Source organism: Schistocerca americana, chromosome 6, assembly GCF_021461395.2.
Source record: "Schistocerca americana isolate TAMUIC-IGC-003095 chromosome 6, iqSchAmer2.1, whole genome shotgun sequence".
NCBI classification, from domain to species: Eukaryota; Metazoa; Arthropoda; class Insecta; order Orthoptera; family Acrididae; genus Schistocerca; species Schistocerca americana.
In genome coordinates this window covers 203,739,246-203,762,862 of record NC_060124.1, presented here as the reverse complement: position 1 = coordinate 203,762,862, position 23,617 = coordinate 203,739,246, and the positions used below count along the sequence as shown (strand labels likewise).

General features: G+C 38.8%; 1 protein-coding gene across 2 annotated transcripts in view; it reads right to left on the bottom strand.

Moving 5' to 3' along the window:
• Positions 1 to 23,617, bottom strand: part of LOC124619245 (ATPase family AAA domain-containing protein 2-like) — a 236,223-nt gene that overhangs the window by 12,387 nt on the left and 200,219 nt on the right. For both annotated transcript variants that reach the window (XM_047145490.1, XM_047145491.1), the window contains 2 exons: positions 21,982 to 22,149; positions 16,457 to 16,635 (listed from right to left, as the gene is read on the bottom strand). In XM_047145490.1, coding sequence (XP_047001446.1) covers positions 16,457 to 16,635; positions 21,982 to 22,149 — 347 coding nt within the window. The remainder of the gene's footprint in view (positions 1 to 16,456; positions 16,636 to 21,981; positions 22,150 to 23,617) is intronic.

The following is a 23,617-nucleotide window of genomic DNA, read 5'->3' as shown; positions in this document are numbered from 1 at the left end:
CCAGAGCACCATTATTAGGGCAATTGCCATGACCACTGGTATGAGCCAAGTAGATATTGCTAAAACACAAATTGAAGAGTGCCAAAAAATGTAAAAATATGGACATCTTAATTGAAGGACTTTAGATTAACCTTCAGACTTTAGGCAATTGCAGTAAAGTTCAAATTTTGACCCTGGCCCCAAATAACTGCACTATTGAAAGAACAACTAAAGAATTTGTTGTTTCAACTAAAATTGTAAAGAAGGCTAAGAAATTAAGATGAAAGATGGGATTTTGGCAATACCTGCAAACTGAATAGGGAAAAAGCTCAGTGAGAAAGTAAAACAAAAGTCCTCACTTTTTTTTAAAGATTTTTCTCATTTATGCCCAGCAAAAAGGATTATGTTACAGTAAGAATAAATTGGGAAAAAAAACCTGAACTGAAATTTTATATATAACCATCAAAGGCCATATAGAACCTTCAAACCAAATTTCATTGGATTTGGAGGTGGTCATGTGGGGACCCCTGGTCCCCTTGACGTGTGATGACCCATTAGTTACATTTACTCTTTCAATTCTTTGTATTGCACTCAGGCCTTTCAATTATCATATTTAAATAACATCCATTACCCCTTTCTACATTAAAGATTTAGTCATTTTTGTAAAATTAGCAACACTTTCATGTTCTTGAATATTAGAAATGTTTGCAGCATTGAGTGAAATTCTGTAACCTGTGGCATATTCTTTGCAGTGAGGTGCCTACGAAGAACAGCACCTTACAACAACACTGACATTATGATCAGCATTTTATTGAAATTCACAACTACCTAATCACCAAATAAGTTTAAATTTTGTGTTATAGTGACAGGATAAACAAGCTTTTTAACACCCTAATCTATCACTTTCAATCATCCGTCTATATTACAGTGCTTTTTTCCTGTATAAATAGTGTGACATAGCTAAAACTGCCGCAAGTAAATTATAAAATTTTAAGTAATCCTTGAGAGCAGTACAGCCCCATTTCAAATGATAGACATTTTAGGAATGCTACTATTACAGCTTAGTTCATGTTCACGACTCACTATCACTACTGACCACACATGGCAGAACAGGCTTGGTCACTAAGTAAACAGTGAATTTTTACAGGTGTGTTCTTAAAAAGTTATGCTAATTTTCTCTCGGCATTCTTCAGAACTATTATCTATATTGTCTCAAACTTTTTATTATGTTTGAGAACTTTAAACATTGCAGCGTGTCAGCAATCGTGAATAATTTAATGATTATAAAGAATCTGCCTCGATTGCAAATAGAAACCGGATGTTGACCTAGGTTTCGGCGGGGGTAACCACGCCTTCTTCGGAACAAACTAAAACTACAAGCTGCCTAAAGAGGCATGGTCCAACATTAATACACAACACCAAGAGTGCAAAAGACTCACATAAAATGTAAAATAAATGGTACAGCTATTGACATGGTACAAACATACCGTTTACTTTACATTTTATGCGAGTCTTTTGCACTTTTGGGCATTCTGTATTAATGTTGGACCATGCCTCTTTAGGCGGTTTGCAGTTTTAGTTTGTTCCGAAGAAGGCTAGTTATACCCGCCAAAACCTAGGTCAACATCCGGTTTCTATTTGCAATCAAGGCGGATTCTTTATAATCACTTTTTATTATGTCATGAAAGTGCTGTACCAATAGCCAGCTGTACACCAGTTTTTAGTTTTTTTGTAGGCTTGGAGTAAGTAGAAGGTGAAAATTTGTTAGAGATTTTAGACTGGCATTGCCCAGCAGATTAAAGCTGTATGCCAGACTGAGATGTACCTTGCCTTTCATAGGCAATGCTCAGTTCAAATCCACCATGAAGTTCCAATCCTGTTTACACCTCACTACAGTGAGTGACAGATCAGTCTGAAAATTTTAGAACATTTGTTCTTGCTGCCCCTCAATGTGTATGGGAATTGGACATACAGGATGATTCACGAAGATATGCAAATATTTTAATATGTTATTCTACATGTAAAACTAATGAAAAAAGTGCATATAAACATTGGTCTGCAAATGTTTGGTTAGAGATACAGCTAATAAAAGATTTTGCCTGAAATTAGCAACTTCACAAATATGAAGCCATCGCAATGCTGTACGAGATAAAAGTAAAGCACAATTTCCATTTATTTTGTTGTTATTGGTTTGGTGAATCTAATAAAATGTGTCCGAGGCGTGTATCTGCAGTAGTTTTCCAGAACATCCAGAGAAGCAAAGATTATTATACAAGAAAATTTGCTTACTTTCCATTAAGAATATAGAAACGTTTATGTCATTGCTGGCAACTGTTTGTTAGATGTTTCTGTCATTTCCTAATCTTGAAACAAGTTAGTTTTCTGTATCGTTCAGTGAAAGAATGTTCACAACAACAGTGTATTTAAGTGAACCCACATAGTAACTGTTATAGTTTGTAGATTATTTATCAAATAGGGATGCCTTTCAAATTTACGACAGACGAATATGCTGATATGGTGTCTATTTATGGAAAATGTGATGGTAATCCTACAGCTGTAGTTAACAAAGATCGCGTACGTTATCCAACTCAGAGAATTCCGAATGCACGAACCATTAGTGGAGTATTTCAAATGTTACGGGAGACAGGTTTTCTACCTAGTGTTCATAATCAGTATGTCTGGGACACGTTTTATTAAATTCACCAGATCAATAACAGCAAAATAAATGGAAATCGTGCTTTACTTTAACCTCGTACAGTTTTGCGATGGCTTCATATTTTCGAAGTTGCTAAATTTCAGGCAAAATCTTACTAGCCGTAACTCTGTAACTAAACATTTGCGGACCTATGTTTATATGAACTTTTTGCTTTAGTTTTACTTGTAGAATAGCATATTAGAATATTTGCATATCTTCGTGAATCACCCTGTACGTACTAATCTCCTTCTCACCCTTCCCTCTTACCATCATCTTGTCCTCCCTCTCTCTATCCACCACCTCTTCCTCCTCCTCTCTGTCCACCTAGTCTTTCTCCCTCTCTCTGTCCGTCGCCTCCTTCTCGTGTCTCTCGGACCTTGGGTCTTGTTTATTGTAACTGAACGAAATCTTGATTGGTAATTGAAGATTCATAAAATGAATGGGTACACTGGCTGGAATAATTGGTATACGTGGTACGAGAGACCTCTCCTACAGATAGATCTGTGAACTGAGTGAGGTGACAGAGTGGTTAGCACACTGACTTGCATTTGGGAGGAAGACAGTTCAAATCCACATCCAGTCATTGTAATTTAGGTGTTCCATTCTTTCCCTAAATAGCTCCAGGCAAATTTTGGTAGGATGGTTTCTTTGAAAGAGCATGTCAATTTCCTTCCCATCCTTGAAACATTCCAAGCTTTTCTCTGTCTCTAAATGACCTCAATGTCAACTGGACAATAAACACTAATCTTGCTCAAACGCATCTGTGAGGATAATAGCTTCAGGGACAGTATGTTGCACAGTTTTGACCTGCAAACCGATCGGATTACAGACAATTCAGATTCCACAAATAAAATTTTCCTGTTTTCTTTTAAATCCGATTCTGAGGAAGAAAACAAAATGGCAAACAATTGTGTATACAATTTTTGTTTAAAATTATGCATAAGGAAGAGAAACAGTTTGTCTAATGGTTTAAATGCTATATATGCACTGACTGAGGGGGAGAATCACAACATCAAGAAAACATTTTACGCCGTAAATGGAAGTTGGTAGGTGTGTTTTACATCTGGAAGATGATGTCTATTCAAATTTCACATCAGTTGCATAAGAGTGGCACTAGCAGCACCACTATGAGGATGCAAATCAGGTTTGATTTAAATACATGCTGTAATGGTTGTGAACATTAGCTATCTTTGAGATTGGATGTGGTGAGTTGACATTAGTCAAGAATGCCTTTAAGGCGACACAGACACAATTATCAACACCTCACTGAGCTCGAATAAGATCATGTAAAAGGGCTACGAGAAGTCTGATGCACCTTACATGATATTGCGAAAGACTTGGCAGGAATGTCGCCACTGTACACGGTTTCTGGCAGTGGTGGTCATGAGAATGGGCAGTCACAAGAAGTCTGGGCTCTGGATGGTCACATGGCACTACCGAGAGGCAAGACCACAGTGTTTGGCACGTGGTTCTGGCACATTGTACTACATCTGCAGCAGCAGATACCACCACAGTGATAGAAAGATCTGTTATAAATCAGTTACTTCAAGGACAGTTCCGAGCCAGATGACCTGTAGCGTGCATTTCACTGACACAAACCACAGCCATTTGTAACTTCCATGAAGTTAAGTGAGAGCTCAGTGGAGGGCAGGATGGACTTCTGTTGTGTTTTCTGATGAAAGCTAGTTCTTCCTCAGTCCTACTGATGGCCATGTGTTGATTAGGAGGAGCCAGTTGAGGTCCTGCAACCAACCTGTCTGCATGCTAGACAGCAGGAGCACTGTAGTGGATATCCAATGCACTCTGACTGACCTATTGTGCTGCCATTCCTGAACATCATTCCAGCAGGTTTTTACCAACAGGATAACACTTGCAGACATACCGCTGTTGTAACCCAACATGCCCTACAGAGTGACAACACGTTGCTTTGGCTTGCAATCACCAGATCTGTCTCCAATCAAGCATCACATGGGGGACATCATCGGACTGTGTGTGTGTGTGTGTGTGTGTGTGTGTGTGTGTGTGTGTGTGTGTGAGAGAGAGAGAGAGAGAGAGAGAGAGAGAGAGAGAGAGAGAGAGAGAGCGCATCATGTAAATTGGCGAAGAACTTTCCGAGATTTTTGGTAACAATGTTAAATGACAACTTGCAACCACAATCGGTCTGAGCTTCATAATGAAAAGTGTGTAATTGTAAGTTAGCCAATTCAAATTTAATTTCTGGTAGCCGATTTACTGAAATCCAAATCTAATATTTCTTCATTAATTATTAGAAAACCATCTGATAAATTTTGTTGAATAAGATGGATGGTCTTGATGTTTTAGTAATCACGTGAAAAAAGAAATAATAATAATAATAATAATTTATTTGTTATGTTTTCAGGTCCTCCATCATGAACCATGGACCTTGCCGTTGGTGGGGAGGCGTGCGTGCCTCAACGATACAGATAGCCATACCGTAGGTGCTACCACAACAGAGGGGTATCTGTTGAGAAGCCAGACAAACATGTGGTTCCTGAAGAGGGGTAGCAGCCTTTTCAATAGTTGCAGGGGCAACAGTGTGGATGATTGACTGATCTGGCCTTGTAACACTAACCAAAACGGCCTTGCTGTTCTGGTACTGCGAATGGCTGAAACTATAGCTGTAATTTTTCCCGAGGGCATGCAGCTTTACTGTATGATTAAATGATGATGGCGTCCTCTCGGGTAAAATATTCCAGAGGTAAAATAGTCCCCCCATTCAGATCTCCGGGCGGTGACTACTCAAGAGAACGTCGTTATCAGGAGAAAGAAAACTAGCGTTCTACGGATTGGAGCGTGGAATGTCAGATCCCTTAATCGGGCAGGTAGGTTAGAAAATTTAAAAAGGGAAATGGATAAGTTGAAGTTAGATATAGTGGGAGTTAGTGAAGTTTGGTGGGAGGAGGAACAAGACTTTTGGTCAGGTGAATACAGGGTTATAAATACAAAATCAAATAGGGGTAATGCAGGAGTAGGTTAAAAAAAAAAAAAAAAAAAAAAAAAAAAAAAAAAAAAAAAAAAAAAAAAAAAAAATAGGAGTGCAGGTAAGCTACTACAAACAGCATAGTGAATACATTATTGTGGCCAAGATAGACACGAAGCCCATGCCTACTACAGTGGTACAAGTTTATATGCCAACTAGCTCTGCAGATGACGAAGAAATTGATGAAATGTATGATGAGATAAAAGAAATTATTCAGGTAGTGAAGGGAGAAGAAAATTTAATAGTCATGGGTGAATGGAATTCGACAGTAGGAAAAGGAAGAGAAGGAAATGTAGTAGGTGAATACGGATTGGGGCTAAGAAATGAAAGAGGAAGCCGCCTGGTAGAATTTTCCACGGAGCACAACTTAATCATAGTTAACACTTGGTTCAAGAATCATGAAAGAAGTTTGTATACATGGAAGAAGCCTGGAGATACTGACAGGATTCAGACAGATTATATAATGGTAAAGCAGAGATTTAGAAACCAGGTTTTAAATTGTAAGACATTTCCAGGGGCAGATGTGGACTCTGACCACAATCTATTGGTTATGAACTGTAGTTTAAAACTGAAGAAACTGCAAAAAGGTGGGAATTTAAGGATTTGGGACCTGGATAAACTGACTAAACCAGAGGTTGTGCAGAGTTTCAGGGAGAGTATAAGGGAACAATTGAATGGAATGGGGGAAAGAAATATAGTAGATGAAGAACGGGTAGCTCTGAGGGATGAAAGAGTGAAGGCAGCAGAGGATCAAGTAGGTAAAAAGACGAGTAGAAATGCTTGGGTAACAGAAGAGATACTTAATTTAATTGATGAAAGGAGAAAATACAAAAATGCAGTAAATGAAGCAGGCAAATAGGAATACAAACGTCTCAAAAATGAGATCAACAGGAAGTGCAAAATGGCTAAGCAGGGATGGCTAGAGGACAAATGTAAGGATGTAGAGGCTTATCTCACTAGGGGTAAGATAGATACTGCCTACAGGAAAATTAAAGAGACTTCTGGAGAAAAGAGAACCACTTGTACGAATATCAAGAGTGTTTATGGGAACCCAGTTTTAAGCAAAGAAGGGAAAGCAGAAAGGTGGAAGGAGTATATAGGGGGTCTACACAAAGGCGATGTACTTGAGGACAATATTATGGAAATGGTAGAGGATGTAGATGAAGATGAAATGGGAGATATTGTATCTCTTTATTGTGTCTCTTTAATTTTCCTGTAGGCAGTATCTATCTTACCCCTAGTGAGATAAGCCTCTACATCCTCACATTTGTCCTCTAGCCATCCCTGCTTAGCCATTTTGCACTTCCTGTCGATCTCATTTTTGATACGTTTGTATTCCTTTTTGCCTGCTTCATTTTTGTATTTTCTCCTTTAATCAATTAAATTCAGTATCTCTTCTGTTACCCAAGGATTTCTACTAGGCCTCGTCTTTTTACCTACTTGATCCTCTGCTGCCTTCACTATTTCATTCCTCAAAGCTACACATTCGTCTTCTACTATATTTCTTTCCCCCATTCCATTCAATTGTTCCCTTATGCTCTCCCTGAAACTCTGCACAACCTCTGGTTTAGTCAGTTTATCCAGGTCCCAAATCCTTAAATTCCCACCTTTTTGCAGTTTCTTCAGTTTTAAACTACAGTTCATAACCAATAGATTGTGGTCAGAGTCCACATCTGCCCCTGGAAATGTCTTACAATTTAAAACCTGGTTTCTAAATCTCTGCTTTACCATTATATAATCTGTCTGAATCCTGTCAGTATCTCCAGGCTTCTTCCATGTATACAAACTTCTTTCATGATTCTTGAACCAAGTGTTAACTATGATTAAGTTGTGCTCCGTGGAAAATTCTACCAGGCGGCTTCCTCTTTCATTTCTTAGCCCCAATCCGTATTCACCTACTACATTTCCTTCTCTTCCTTTTCCTACTGTCGAATTCCATTCACCCATGACTATTAAATTTTCTTCTCCCTTCACTACCTGAATAATTTCTTTTATCTCATCATACATTTCATCAATTTCTTCGTCATCTGCAGAGCTAGTTGGCATATAAACTTGTACCACTGTAGTAGGCATGGGCTTCGTGTCTATCTTGGCCACAATAATGTATTCACTATGCTGTTTGTAGTAGCTTACCTGCACTCCTATTTTTTTTTATTTTATTCATTATTAAACCTACTCCTGCATTACCCCTATTTGATTTTGTATTTATAACCCTGTATTCACCTGATCAAAAGTCTTGTTCCTCCTGCCACCAAACTTCACTAATTCCCACTATATCTAACTTTAACTTATCCATTTATCTTTTTAAATTTTCTAACCTACCTGCCGGATTAAGGGATCTGACATTCCACGCTCCGATCCGTAGAATGCCAGTTTTCTTTCTCCTGATAACGACGCCCTCTTGAGTAGTCCTCGCCCGGAGATCCGAATGGGGAACTATTTTACCTCCGGAATATTTTACCCAAGAGGACGCCATCATCATTTAATCATACAGTAAAGCTGCATGCCCTCGGGAAAAATTACGGCTGTAGTTTCCCCTTGCTTTCAGCCGTTCGCAGTACCAGCACAGCAAAGCTGTATTGGTTGGTGTTACAAGGCCAGGTCAGTCCCTGCAGCTACTGAAAAGGGTGCTGCCCCTCTTCAGGAACCACACGTTTGTCTTTCCTCTTAACAGATACCCCTCTCCGTTGTGGTTGCACCTACGGTACAGCCAACTGTATCGTTGAGGCACACAAGCCTCCCAACCAACGGCAAGGTCCATGGTTCATGGGGGGATTATACCATCTGATGATGAATTGCTAGGCAGTTCGAAACTGGTGACGGAATAATGAAAGAAATTGAAGAACGTAACAAAAGACGACTGGTTGCAGTAATTTCAAGAAACTTTTCTACACTAGTTAGTTTGTGCAACATACCATCTCTTCATTTGATCTGTGTCCAACCCAAGGATATATGCACAAACAGCTGTAGTCCTAAACTATTTTGTACCACTTTTTTTTTATATACCGCCTAGCATACATACTGCCTTCTGGAGCTTCAAATCAGTGCTACCTGACCACAATAGTGCAAGCTCTTGTGCACATCAGAAAAAAAACTACGTGTATTTACTGAACTGCACATTTTTTGCAATTTTCTAGTGTGAAAATGTATAAGCCTGGTACATTTGTATGCATCAAAAACACTAAAAAACATGCAATAGTCATACAGAGGTAAAAATTGGATTCACATAATACAGAAGAGGATATCTGTGTCATTATATTGTTAGAATATTGTATTAATAATAGAATTATTTTATAACTATTATTATTAATATTTTAACCTTACAACACCACACATTGCAACATTTAGAGAGTAAATATTGATAGTATTAAACTATAAAATTAAAATTGTAACAGTTTGAACTGCACCACAAAAATCACATGGATTTATGCTTCCAAATCCACTTCATTGGAAACTGGCATTCAATGTGAAGGAAGTTGCACAAGTAATGCAAACAACTCAGCTGTCACAAGATTACTGCTCATACTAAAAACTGTAACAAGTCTGAATGCAACTCACAGCAGTCAATCAGGAGTAGGGGATGATGGTAACTAGAAGAGGAAGAAGAAGAAATTAATAATATTAGAAAGAAATTGAAAGTATTACTCAGCAAAATACACTGAAAACTTGGCCACGGTGACAGACAGCATCACACTTACACATGAAAAACAGGGAGGAGATGTCGTAATGTCTTACAATCTGGTATACTTACAACTGGAGCACTGTCACGGTGCTACACGTCTGTGTGCCAATGCCCTGTGCAGCACAACAGTTAAACACAGACACGCATTTTCATTTGAAAATACTCCTCAGCATTAATTTACATTATAATAGGTTTGATCTAAAAACTCTCATCCCTCAGCATACTAGAACGGAACCTTGCATTTTGTACTGGTTCAGAATTACTTACAAGAGTGACAGCTATGAAGGAAATAATGAGGTGAGGCTCAAGCAGGATTTACAACATTCAGCACATCCCATGATACCTGTAGCCACTGCCAGATGTTCACCCCCACAACTATTACTATTCCCGTTTGCGCCACACGAGGCAGCTTGTTGTCCTGTGGACCACTCATGTCATGCTGAAAGTTTGTTTATTTTAATTTCTTATAGTTGTGGCAGAAATATTTTATCTACAATTAGTTTTGTGTGCTTTATGATATTGGAAAATGTTAGAAGCAAATTCATCAAATGTTATTTAGTGGTACGGTAAGACCTCACTCTTCACCAGAGGATTGTCATACGATGTCAACTGAGATAATGTCTACAACTGTAAGTAATTTTTCTTGACAACAGCCCCAACCATTCTATTGTTAACATGCCCACCGTGGCAAAGCAACAGCAGGATATGAGTGGCTGCTCTTCAGCATCTTACTGTTGAAGTGAGTAATAATTTAAAGAAAGAAAGAAAATGGCAGCTTATAAAAACTAATATCTTTCCAAAAGCTGCCACCTTATCAGTATCAATTCAACCAATTAGAATAGATATCCAAAATAAAGGCTGCACTGCCAGCAATAATAATAATAATAATAATAATAATAATAATAATAATAATAAAGAACACTGTCTGCATTGAAGCACTTTGTAACTAATCTGCTGGGAAAGTCTCCTCAAAAATTAGAAGAAAGCCGCTCATCATAAGCAGTGCTCCATCGAAAAAGTGAGTCAGAATGACACTATTCTAGAATAATTTCAGTAAAGAAATCACCACATCATTATTTAATGACAGTAACATTGTTAAACTTCTGTGGTAAGGACAAGAGTAGTGGCGGTAGGAGTTCATGAGGTAAAAGTAAGTAGAAAGCCAGATCAGAAAACATAAGAACAGGTTAATTACAAGTCTAGTTTTCTGTTTCTCATAATGAAATGAAACAGATGACCACTTAGTTTTTGACGTGTGAGCGAAGTGTTATGTATTCCACTAAACTCAAATTATCTTTTGTTAGTGATCTTTGAAGGAGTTCTGCTTTGGAGATGTTGACAGTACAATGCAGTCTTAAAATTTTGTTTCCATACTGTGTTTGCCTAAATTCAATAACAAAAATGTTTTTCACATGTTGAAAATTCGGTAATGTCACCAGGAAATAAGTATTGTAAACTTTTTTATATGATGCTAAAAATTTGTAAGGAAAATTAAACTAAAATGAAAATATAGTGCAGCTCACACAGGACACACTGAAGCCACGTCCTTTTCTATACACTGAATATTTTGTGAATTGAATGGAATTAACAGAAGACTACATGTGTTTACTGTGCAGGGTATGGTAACTCAGCTCTGTGCCTCCTTGTGCTCCTGCTGCAGCGTCAGTTCTAAAGTAAGAATATAGGTTAGCGTGGTGTTTTGTAAATCGAGGACATTTAAGGGATGGTAAGTAAATTCATCTGTCTGCTTTCCACAGATGGTGCCTCCTGAATGAAGGCTCCCCAGGGCACAGTAGCTGGCACTTAAAACATAACACCATTCAGTCCAGTTTCCTGACATAACAGCTTGACCATCAACTTGCTCCAATTCAACGTTTTGTTTGCATGTTCCATTCTGATCTCTCCTCCTCATTGCCAGTAAATTTAATTTTGTCAATAGCAAGTCACTGCCGTTGCCCGCGAAGGCTTTTTCCGTTATCACTTTTCATGCTTGCACTGCCAGGTAACTAGAGCATTACTGTAACTAGTCACATGATCTTCAGTTCACAATGTCATGTACAACTTGACAGTGGAAACTATACAATTCCACACTTTCTTAAATAATATGCTTATACACAGAACAGAGGAAAAAACTATATCAATAAGGTATGGGGAAGGCAACTGGAACATATGCAAAGAAAGGCACAAATTTCAATTACAAATCTGTTACAATAATAATAATAATAAACTACCTGGAGAAACTACAAGAAGTTTCGGCCAGAGCTGGACTGCAGATTTCATTTGAAAAAACCGTGTATATGTCTAATCATAGAAATAACAAGAAAAATCTTATTACTAAATACGGCAATATTAAGAGAGTAGAAAAATTTAAGTATTTAGGTGAAATAATTCAAGTGAATGGTTTAGACAAGAGTGCAAACCAGGCGAGAGCAAGGAAAATGGAATTTGCTTTTCAAAAAACCAAAGACATATATAACAAAAAAAACATTTCGATTCAAGCTAAATTAAGACATTATAAAACTGTCATTAGACCAGAATGCCTGTATGCATCGGAGTGCCTAACTCTTAACAAAAAGGGGGAAATAGAAAACATGGAAAAGAAAGAAAGGAAAATTTTGAGAAAAATATTAGGACCGAGAAAGATTGGAGAAGAGTACAAGCTAAAGAGTAATAAGGAAATATACAAAACTATTGAGAAAGTGAGTGAGGCAATGCGTAAACGCAGACTAACGTTTTATGGTCACCTGTCGAGGATGGATGGAAACAGACTAACAAGAAAAGTGTTTGAAAATAGTAACAGGAACGAAAAAACCAACAATAAATGGATACAGATGGTGAAAAAGGATTTGGCCTATTTTAATGTCACCCGTGAGTCAATCAGGGACAGGGAAAAGTTTAGACAAATAGTGAACGAAATTAAGTGTTTTCCAGAAGAAACGAAACTAAAGAATAATACAGGAAATGGTCGGAAGAGCGGAGGAGGAACCACTCGAAAATGATGAGGAAATATTGGGAAGAGAGAAAAAAAGATCAAAAAGCCGGGCAAGTGAATTGTTGAACGTGGTCCAAAGATGGCCGAAATCGAAAGAATAATAATAATAATAATAATAATAATAAAACTGTATCTTAGTTATCACTGTATTTCATTGCGTACCACATTTACCAGAGTAAAAAACGACCCCCTTTTTTTAAGAGGCTCCTTGAGAAAAATTTATTTTTAACCTATCCTGACTAATGAAAATTATGAACTATTTTATAGACATAAAGTATCTGCGAAAAAGTTAATATTATACCTATTCTATATGTATGCCACTTATTAGTTGTCTACGCTTTAATAATACTAGGAGAAATAAAATAACAAATAGTAATGGTTTACATTAATTTTTGTACCGTTTTCTACCTTATACGCTTACTAATCCTGTAGTATGTAGTTTCAATATTTTTAACCACAATCATCATCATCATCATCATCATCATCATCATCATCATCATCATCCTAATCACACAGCTGTGAAATTTATATCTTTGCTGTCACAAATATTTGACTGTTTCTTCTGAATATGTTGCTATTTCTGAGATTGTTGTTACAGTGGGACCTGACAACACAACTGCATTTTCCAAATACATATCGGATTTCACTTCTATACTGAGGTGAGAATATTACAATGTCTCTTGCTTCTGAACATATTTTCTTGCCTGCTGCTCTCTCATTGGCTGTATAGAACCAGCTGACACATGCCCTTTCATTTCCGTCATACGTCAGGGCGACCGTCGACAGCATTGCAAGAAGAAACATGTAATTACACCACTGACCCCTCTCCAGACTTTAACTATATCCTGCAGAAATGAATACTATTAAAAAACTTCCTGGCAGATTAAAACTGTGTGCCGAGCCGAGACTTGAACTCGGGAACTTTGCCTTCATAGGAAAGTGCTCTACCAATTGAGCTACCCAAGCACGACTCATGCCCCGTCCTCACAGCTTTAATTCTGCCAGTACCTCATCTCCTACCTTCCAAACTTTGCAGAAGCTCTCCTTTATACCTTGCAGAACTGGCACTCCTGGAAGAAAGGATATTGCGGAGACATGGCTTAGCCACAGCCTAAGGGACGTTTCCAGAATGAAATTTTCACTCTGCAGCAGAGTGTGCGCTGATATGAAACTTTCTGGCAGATTAAAACTGTGTGCCGGGCCGAGACTCGAACTAGGGACCTTTGCCTTTCGTGGGCAAGTGCTCTACCAATTGAGCTACCCAAGCCCAACTCATGCCCCGTCCTCACACCTTTAATTCCGCCAGTACCTTGTCTCCTACTGTACTGGCGGAATTAAAGCTGTGAGGACGGGGCATGAGTTGTGCTTGGGTAGCTCAGTTGGTAGAGCACTTGTTCGCGAAAGGCAAAGGTCCCGAGTTTGAGTCTCGGCCCGGTACACAGTTTTAATCTGCCAGGAAGTTTCATATCAGTGCACACTCTGCTGCAAAGTGAATTTCATTCTATGAATACTATTGTTGAGTATTCGTCCAATGTTACAGTCAGTTCGATTCCAACTACAAATGGATTCAGACAAATTACAGTTTACAAAGGGTAGATGTTAATAAAAAGCCAAAATTCACTGTGTAGATTCCCATGGTTGGCAACATGATCAAATTTGCTGCTCGCACCCCTTCCCGCACTCATCATAGTTCACAGCCAAGCTGGTGTCACTGTTCCCCTTCCACAGTACTGAGCTTGAGCAAGTATTAAAAACAGACTGCAATATCTTCTGGTGTGCAGGTCATATGTAATAACACCAACTAATACATAAATGAAAGATCACAATTATGATTCAGTTCCATTCTCAAACTTTTGCTCAACTTGCGATCTAGTGACGTCGTCTGTTGGTACTATCTCCACAACGGATCTTGTTGCTGTAATTTATTCTTGCAATAACAGTTATGGTCAGTTTAATATGATTTATTTCCTTTGTTAGACACTTCATTCTGGATTAATTTTCCTTCTTATTTCAATTGAATGTCACCATCATATTCTAAGCTGATAACGTCTTTACCCAGTATTCTAAAATGTGAACGGCAAATGAGTTACTCATTTGAAATTCAAACAATGGAAAAACCAGGGTGGACTGTAACAATGTTATGAAAAGGAAAGTTGCTACTCCCCATACAGTGGAGATGTGTACTCGCAGGTAGGCACAACAAAAAGACTGTCACAAATAAGGTTTCACCCAGCAAGGCCTTCATCAAAAATAGAGTGAGTGCGCGCGCGTGCACACACACACACACACACACACACACACACACACACACACACACACACACTTTCTCTCTCTCTGGCAACTGAAGCCACAATGTGAGCAGCAGCACCAGTGCACGATGGGAGTGGTGACTCCCCACCACGCTGGTGCTACCGCTTGCAGTGTGGCTTCAGTTGCCAGAGACTGCAGTCGTGTGAGTTGCTTGTGCATGTGTGTGTGTCATCTAGTTTTGATGAAGGCCTTGCTGGCCAAAAGCTCATTCGTGACAGTCTTTTTGTTGTGCCTACCTGTGACTACGCATCTCCACTATATGGTGAGTAGCACCTTTTCTTTTCATAATATCATTTGCAATTCACTTAGTAAATCATTACAGTCTCTCATTACCAAATAAAATATTGGTCTGGGTTTCTAACCAACTAGTGTTTTTTGAAGGACAACAGTTCCATTTTTGAATGTTACCTTTACTTAAAAAGTGGCAGTAATGTTTGTATTCGGTATCCATACATGTATGAGAACATTATATCAAACCTGTTCATATACGACGATAGTTTGTAAGTTGATAGAATTTAATGCTGTCTCCTTCTAGGTTTCACAAAATTGTCAAATTGTAATCAGGGTAATAGACTGTTGTCATGGGTAGTTCATAGTTTCTCAGATATCTCTTCCAGTAACTGCGTGCAAGTCAGTGTCACTTGATTGTTCAAGCAACATCGATACTATGTCAAGTGCTTTGACATAGAAGGAAATACTGAACCTGTTTGAATGAGAGTATTGTTTGCCAAGCCCTGCCCTAATGAATTCTTCAAAATAAATCTGCATGTGACCTCGGTAGCCAAACTTCATCTCTAAATGTAAGACGACTCCTATAAATGAAAGACTAATCCTACATATCCTACAAAATAATGTAAAAATGTTGACCCCGGCAGCAATAGTTTAATCTGTGAATATAAGGGAAACCGATATTTCTCGAATGATGAATTTGGGGAAAAAACTTCATCTTATAAATGGGTAAATACGGTAATTACTGTTTATTCTGACATTTTGTAAAGTACAATGTACAAATTAAATTCTTGCCATTCCATTGCACTCTATTAGTTTTTTGTCACTACTATTTTGTTTGTCCATCAGTTTGCGTTTATAGCAACACTTTAGCCACATTCATAAATCATCACAGGAAGTAACACTTTGAATAAATTGGAAGATAACATTTAAATTATTTCCATGTAACATATTTCTCTTCAGCCTTTACAAGGGAGAGGCTTTTATTGCTGTTTATACCTCGCTGGTTATTCTAAGGTAGTCTGAGGATATTAACAACCTCACTGGCCAAACATAAGAGAGAGTGAGCAGGAGGAGATGGACAGAGGAGTGAGCAGGAGTAGATGCGCAGAGCCGGCAGGAGGAGATGCGTGCAATACATGTATCATGTGTGTACATTGTCGAAGCCACAGGTAAAAGGATAGTATTCTACAAAATGTATTTCTTGTATATGGCAAAGTACATAGGAATAAAGAAGACATCCAATACACCATTCAAGCGGGTTCTGCAGAAATACTTTTAGAAGAATTCTTGTCCTTAACCCCCCCACACACAGAGCAGAGCAACATGTCTAAACCTAACTGAGAATTGTGTCTCATTACAGCCCATCTGTGACTTACAAAGTTTATTATTACACCTTCCGCAGTTCAGTTATTGTGCAAAGTGGTTCTTTTCCAAAAAAATATGCTCAAATTACATAGAAGCACTTCCTGTAATTTTCACTAATGTAACTCAACAGCTTCTGCTAAACACATGTTTTTACCATGACTTTTTAGTGGATAAAAGAATGGTAACAGTCACAATACTGACCTGAGGTAGCTGTCTTCTGTCCCATTGATTGCTATATTTCAATACACATTTCCGCAGTTGAGCATACAGCTCAAGCAATGTTTCTGCAGCACAATGCTCAGTTATTAGTACTGCTTTATGTAGTAATGATTCTAATCTATCCTTGTCCAATGTCAAAGGATTCCTCTCACATACTGTGTCTGTAACGTAAAAGTAATACTTTAAAAAAATATATAATCACACACAACTTTGACAAAAACAATGAGAAAATAAGAATGTGAAACTGAAAATATTTTATGTAAGAAAATGTTCTTCCAGAAATTATTACTGAAGCATCCAGACCTAGAACAGTACTGTGAGCAAACTAATTTTTTTGTTGCTGTAGCAAATGATGTTGATTCTAAGAGTTCTGGACCAAGTCCAGTTGGTTTGCAGGCAATATTTTTACAAAATTTGTTGGTGGAGTAATTGTGAGAAGTAAAGCAGAGGGGCAACAACTTACGTATTCATGAATGGAATCGATGTCCAAACCGAAACGTTTGTCATACACATAAAGTTTGCACGAAACAGAATGTTTAACGCTAAAGGAATGGCAATTCTTAACCCTTTTGTGAGCTATGGGAAACATGCTTCCCACTACAATGAACTTGCTCCTAGTCCTATGGGTTTCACAGTTCCCACCTCTGTATGGTGCTACCACCTAGTAAACAGTATAGGGTACTACTTCCAATCAGAAGTTCCCCCCGTTTTTGCTGTACCTTCACGCAGAGGCATTGTATAGCTGACTGTTGCTATGTAGAGGAGCCTTTCAGTGCTGTTTGTGTGACATTTTGTGATTTTTTCCTAAAAGCTATAGTATAACGTAAATACTTTTGATTTTTGCTATGGTGTCTTATTATTTGGTGTTCCATGTTTGTTGTAAAATGTGTTTTACTTACATTACTTGTGGGCTTTACTTGTAGTATTTGATTTTGTTGGTGGGAAGTATCCTTCCCACCGCCTCTTTGGTAGCTCATTGTTTTATGGCTCTAGAACGGATATTTCTACATTTTACCACATTTATTTGACATTTTTGACTTAGTGGGTTTCAGAAATAATGCACAAATCATTATGTTACTAAAGAATGTCAAATTTACCATACCAAACCAAGTGCTTGCTTCCATTGAATCTGTCATAGTATTTTTTACACTCTCCAGTTCTCTATTTCTTGGCATTTCTTTCCTTTCAGATGTCTCATTCCCTAGACCTCAGCAATCCCAAACATGTTGACAAAATTTACAATGTATTATTGTCATTACCTGATGAATGTGATTCAGAAACTTAATTAGATGAAGGTGCTGCAGATGAACTGAATGTTCTAGATAACACTGTAACCAGTGCTTCAAGGCATGTTTCTGTGGAACAAGACATTTATGGTGATGAACACGACAATGAATCATTTATGCTTCCGACTGTTGCCAGTAGTGATACGTTGGACAGTGAAAGTGAAGAAGAATGGAACGGCGACTGTTCTTTCTTCAACAATGTAAAGAACAACTTTGAAACACGAATGGAAGGAAAACCAAAATTTCTCTGTAGTGCCAATGATCGGCAGCTCACTTATTTTTCTAAGTTCTTTGATAATGATGTTTTCACTCTCATTGTAAATGAAACAAACTTGTGGTAGAAGATATCCATCAAAAATCTGGGTGGACAGAACTACTCAAGAAATGAGAGCTTAAATAGGATGTCTTTTTCTAATGGGAATTCATCAACTTCCTGCTCTCTCTAACTTCTTGAGTTCAGATCCTATGCTTAAAGTAGAGCCAATTTCTAATGTAATGACAAGTAAATGATTTAAAAAGATTGTAGAGAATGTTCACTGTAATAACAACGAAACTGCAAAGCCAAGAAATCATCCAGAACATGGCAAATGCATAAATTACGGCCATCGATTGAAAAGCTTTTGCAGAGCTGTAAGAGTAATTGTGAGCCCTCATCATTTATGTCAGTGGACGAATCGATGATTCCTTTCAAAGGACGATCATCTATGGAACAGTATATGCCAATGAAGCTGGTGAAATGAGGCTACATAGTGTGGTGCTTGTCAGATTCACTCACTGGATATATAATGAACTTTTACGTTAACACAGGCAAGTATAGGCAGATAGCGACTTGACATTGGGTGAAAGGGTTGTAGTGGATCTAATAAAGGAAATAAATAATAAAAATAATGTAGTTGCATTTGACAGATTCTTCACCACCATGAAATTGCTGTCAACACTTTTGAAGAAGCGTGTGTATGGACGTTGCAACAGTGAAGACCAACAGGAAAGATTTATGCAAATTTATGAAGGAAAGCGTAAAATTGGAACGAGGAGAATTCCAGTTTGAAACAAAAGGAGCCATTTCTGCAGTAAAATTCATGACCCAAGAGAAACAGCCACAGTGAAAAGGGGAAACAAGGATAATACCAGTACAGAGATTTCTTGGCCCAAAGTTGTGGCAGAATACAAATAACAATAGGTGGTGTCGATAAGTTTGATCAATTACGAGAAAGTATGCTATTGGCAGACGTTCTGTAAAATGGTGGCACAGATTATTTTATTTCCTGGTGGACGTTGCTGTAGTGAACAGTTTTTCCCCGTAGAAAATAAGTAAAAGAGAAAATGGGCAGCGTGAACAGCTCACATGCAGGATCCATCTAGCTAGACAATTGATCGTTGGCTTCTTATCCCGAAAAAGGCGTGGACAAAAACCTGTCTTTCTGGCAAAGAGGGGTAAAGTACCTGAAGATGTTCGTCATGTGGCTGTAGGGGAGCATCAACCCATTTTACGAGAAACCAACTGGAGGTGCCGTCGTTGTAGTACCAAAGCTGCGGAAATGAGCACTCGCTGTGTTTGTACATATTGTCAAATACAACTTTGCATAGTCCCATGTTTCAGAAAATTTCATGACAAGTAATTGCGAACAATCATCGTAACAAGAGAAGTAAATTTGTCAAATAAATATGACATATATTGAAAAAGTTGTTTTTGTCATTTAACTCCAAGGAAGGGCAGTGGGAAGAATACTTCCCACCTTGTTGTGTGACCTCACTTTCACAGTTGGAGCAAATTTGATATTCTGTATGATAAATATACCTATCTGTTAACTACTATCTGCTCTCCATTCATTAAAAAAAAAATTGCTCAATAATTTTGCCCACGAAAGGGTTAAAGCACTGCTGTTTACAAGTCTCATTTTCATTGAATTGCAGGTGTGATCATCAAATAAGGGTCAATTTGTGGATGATAATACAAGATTAAGTGAGAGATGTGAATATTCATGAAACGATTGGAAGGTGTTTGTGAAGTAAATAAAGATCTAGTCAGTATTTGTTAAGCAATGATGGAACACCACAAAGCAACACAGAATTATGTTTCAAATGAAACTAATTTTCAAAACAAGAGATTAGCAGATCGAAGAGGTTGGGGGAACAAGATTAGAATGAATTAGTAAGGACACCCATTCAAACAAATAGGTAGGGGAAACTAATAACTTGGTGGAGGTGCTGTGCAGAGTAGGTGGGTGGAGCAAAGTAGGTGGTGAGGGAGAGAGAATAAAGCCAGGTTTCCACACACTACTGTGTCGCCATTTGGCTGCAGCTCGAGTAGCACCATCAAAGCTGCATGTGGGAACACAGGAACACCCAAATTCCTGTGGCACCACTCGAGTGACAACCTCTTTTAGCAATGCCCAAAAGTTAAAGTCACTCTAACTTTGTGATACCACTGTCCTTCCCCATCACTGATTAGTGTCAAGAAGCAATCTTGTTTGTGGAAACTCAAAAACAAATACCACAAAGGCAGAAGTTTAAGATCTCAACCACTGCTTGATATTGTGGAAGATATGTCTGAAAACATCCCCAGGTGTGATTTAGTACTGCGAAAGCAACAATAAGAAGTATATACAATATGTACACCAACGAACACAATGCAGTGTTAAAACCATATATGTCTGCATGTCCATCTGGCACTCAAACACACTAAATTTGGTGGAAACAGTACATTTGCAAATAAAATTAAATTACACTCTAGTTAAAGCTTGTTACTTTCTTTCACATGTATTTAAAAAAAAAAAGACCTGCAATTTTTAAAAATACATATGAGAGAGTTGTGACAGGTGGATGAAAATAATGTTATTACTGTACTTAAGCCAATACAAGAAACTGATCATTTTACACTTTAATGCGGAGCTTCACAGACAATGTGCTCCAAAGCCAGATGGCAAGCATTGAGAACTGTACCCCCTAAACCTCAATGGTCACAACACAGTGTAGGAAGTGGGGAGGTGTATGTAGACCAAGGTGTATAAACGGGGGTGAGGAAGGGGGGGGGGAGCATTTTTTATCACGCAAAAATACATTCCTTCCAAGGTGAAAAATACACTTTTTCAATGATAAGTGACAGAATACTTTCCCTCAGAGCTGTAAAAATATCAATCCGTTGAATGGTGAAGGTTTTATACACCAGTGTTGAACTTTCCAGCACTGCAGAGAACGAAAAAAACTCAGCAAAACAAGTTTTGGAAAGATCTTTGATGTGCAGCAACATTTACACTCCATATTTTCGTATTCATATTAATATAGATTCGAATTCCACCAAACACGGCATGTTGGTTTCCAAAGCACTGAGATCTAGACTGAAAAGTGCTTTTGTACGCCAATCCAGCTCTTGTCACGTGATCTCGCCAGCCAATGACAGTAGATATTCAGATACACCCGTGATGTAGACGGCTAACAGCAACATCACTGTTAAATAGCACGAACAGACAACTAGGAAAAGTTAAATTTTACATATAATAATGGTCACTTGGAAACAGCAAAATCACTAAATGTAAATATTGGCTCACATGGCACAACAACAGCATGTGCGCACATCTCCCTTGCACCCCACTATATGCAACTGCTCTGCTTGCGAGTCGGACCCTGGGCTAGTGGGAATGCTAATGCTCAAAATCAGTAAGCTGTCAAACTCTGCTGAACAGTGAGTGTACAGCTACCATGACAACAACAAAATGTGGAATATTGTTTCATTCTGTATGGTATGTCCCAAACAACACTGACAATATGATGTGTGTGTTTTATTCTAGTTGGTACATACCATGAACCATGACAACGTGGTAAGTAATTTAACTGGAATATGATATTAACTTCCTACATACAAAGAATAAAAAGTTCTTGGATTTTCAGCTGTATCCAGTGATTAAATTATCAAATTAGGTAATTGCTTGCTACCCACAAAAAATCTGCTTTTATGAAATTATGTGATTTGACATGTAGGCAACAACTGAGAAAAATATAAGGTAAAATGACAGATTTGAATTAGTATGGTTTTGCATTCTACTACATTTCAAGAATCGATACACCCACAATCATAAATATCTAACCAAAGTAGCTAAATACTGCTAGTGTAATATCACATGACCAATATTGGCAAGCATGCTTTACTCTCATCAAACCAGAGAGAGAGAGAGAGAGAGAGAGAGAGAGAGAGAGAGGAGAGGAGGAGGAGAAGAATTTTACCATTCAATTGCTCCTGATCAGCAGAAATATCCAATTCATGACCTGCATCTGCATCATCTTGACTCCCATTATCGTAGTTGATCAATGTCTCATCGGCATGTGCATCCATGTTGGTCTGACAGACACTATATAGAGCTGACTCTGCTAATTTTGTTACTGAGGCACAATCTGTTGAAATAAATATAAGATTCAAGATTTACTGAATGACAAAGGAGGAATTTAAGGGAATCAGAACACCAAAAATAAACAGATACGTGAAAACTATATGTTTCAGTCAGTAGTCACAATTTATTTACTTTGCCTACTAGCTACTGATTTCAGTACACAGTACAATCCTCAGGTCAACCCTCTGGTAAGCAGTCATCACGCTTGTTTCCCAAGTAGGTGTGTCAAATCAGTAGCCAGTAAGCAAAATACTGCTAATATAGAGTAAAAAATTTCTTTTTCAGTATTGTATTGGTTGCTGTTCCACCAACAATACGGCAAGAATGTGAAATAGATAAGCATTTGAAGTGACTTGCATGACCCAAGAGTACACAAATAAGAACGATATGATAATGAAAATGGAAGTTACAGAGGTCTTAAGAGACAATTAATAGAGGAGAAGATTCAAATTAATTATGGTATTGGTGGCTACTGCAACTTAACAACTGCCAGCTGATATAAAAGTATATGAGTTTAGAAAAGCACTCCTAGCATAAAAATTATAATGATACTACACACACTTATTATTCAAATCAAAAGTACATTTGCATGTGATGCAAAATGATGTTTAAAAATGCTACAAGAATTGAAACTCAAGATTGCAACAAGAAACAAAAGTGATGAGAGGCAACTTATCTCCACAGATGAATGAATGATAACACTAAGCTTATTTCGGATCAACTGGCCAGGCAGTGAGGGAAGGCATGAGACTAGATAGCTGCGGGCGTGGGTAGAGTGAGACTGGAAGAGTGGATCGGGGGAGGGGGGGGGGGGGGAGACTGGGGAGACAGGGAACTGGGGAGGTGGGGGTCTGCTGGTGGTGGTGGTGGTGGTGGGGGGCAGACAGGACAGGCGGAGCCTGGGCGGCGGAGACTCGTCAGGCGGGGCCTGGGGGGCGGAGACTCGTCAGGCGGGGCCTGGGTGGCGGAGACTCGTCAGGCGGGGGCGGGGGGGGGGGGGGGGCTGGGGGCGGAGACTCGTCAGGCGGGGGGGGGGGGGGCTGGGGGCGGAGACTCGTCAGGCGGGGGGGCTGGGGGCGGAGACTCGTCAGGCGGGGGGGGGGCTGGGGGCGGAGACTCGTCAGGTGGGGGCGGAGACTGGACAGGCGGGGGCTGAGGGGGCGGAGACTGGACAGGTGGGGGCTGGGGGGGGCGGAGACTGGACACGCGGGGGTTGGGGGGACTGGGCAGGCATGATATGGATAGAAAATGTTCTTAACAGATCTGCTGTGGAAGGAGACAGATGGGAGGAATGTTGGTTGGGATAGGTATTGACCTTGGCTTGTCTTCAAAGGATTAACACTTGGTTTGTAAGACTACCAGCAAGAATGTACTAGAATATTATGTAGTGTGGCTGGGTAATGGAGGATAACGGTAGGATTTTTATCTGAAGGCTTGGGGAAAGATTGGTAGATTTTCCCATAACCTGGGCA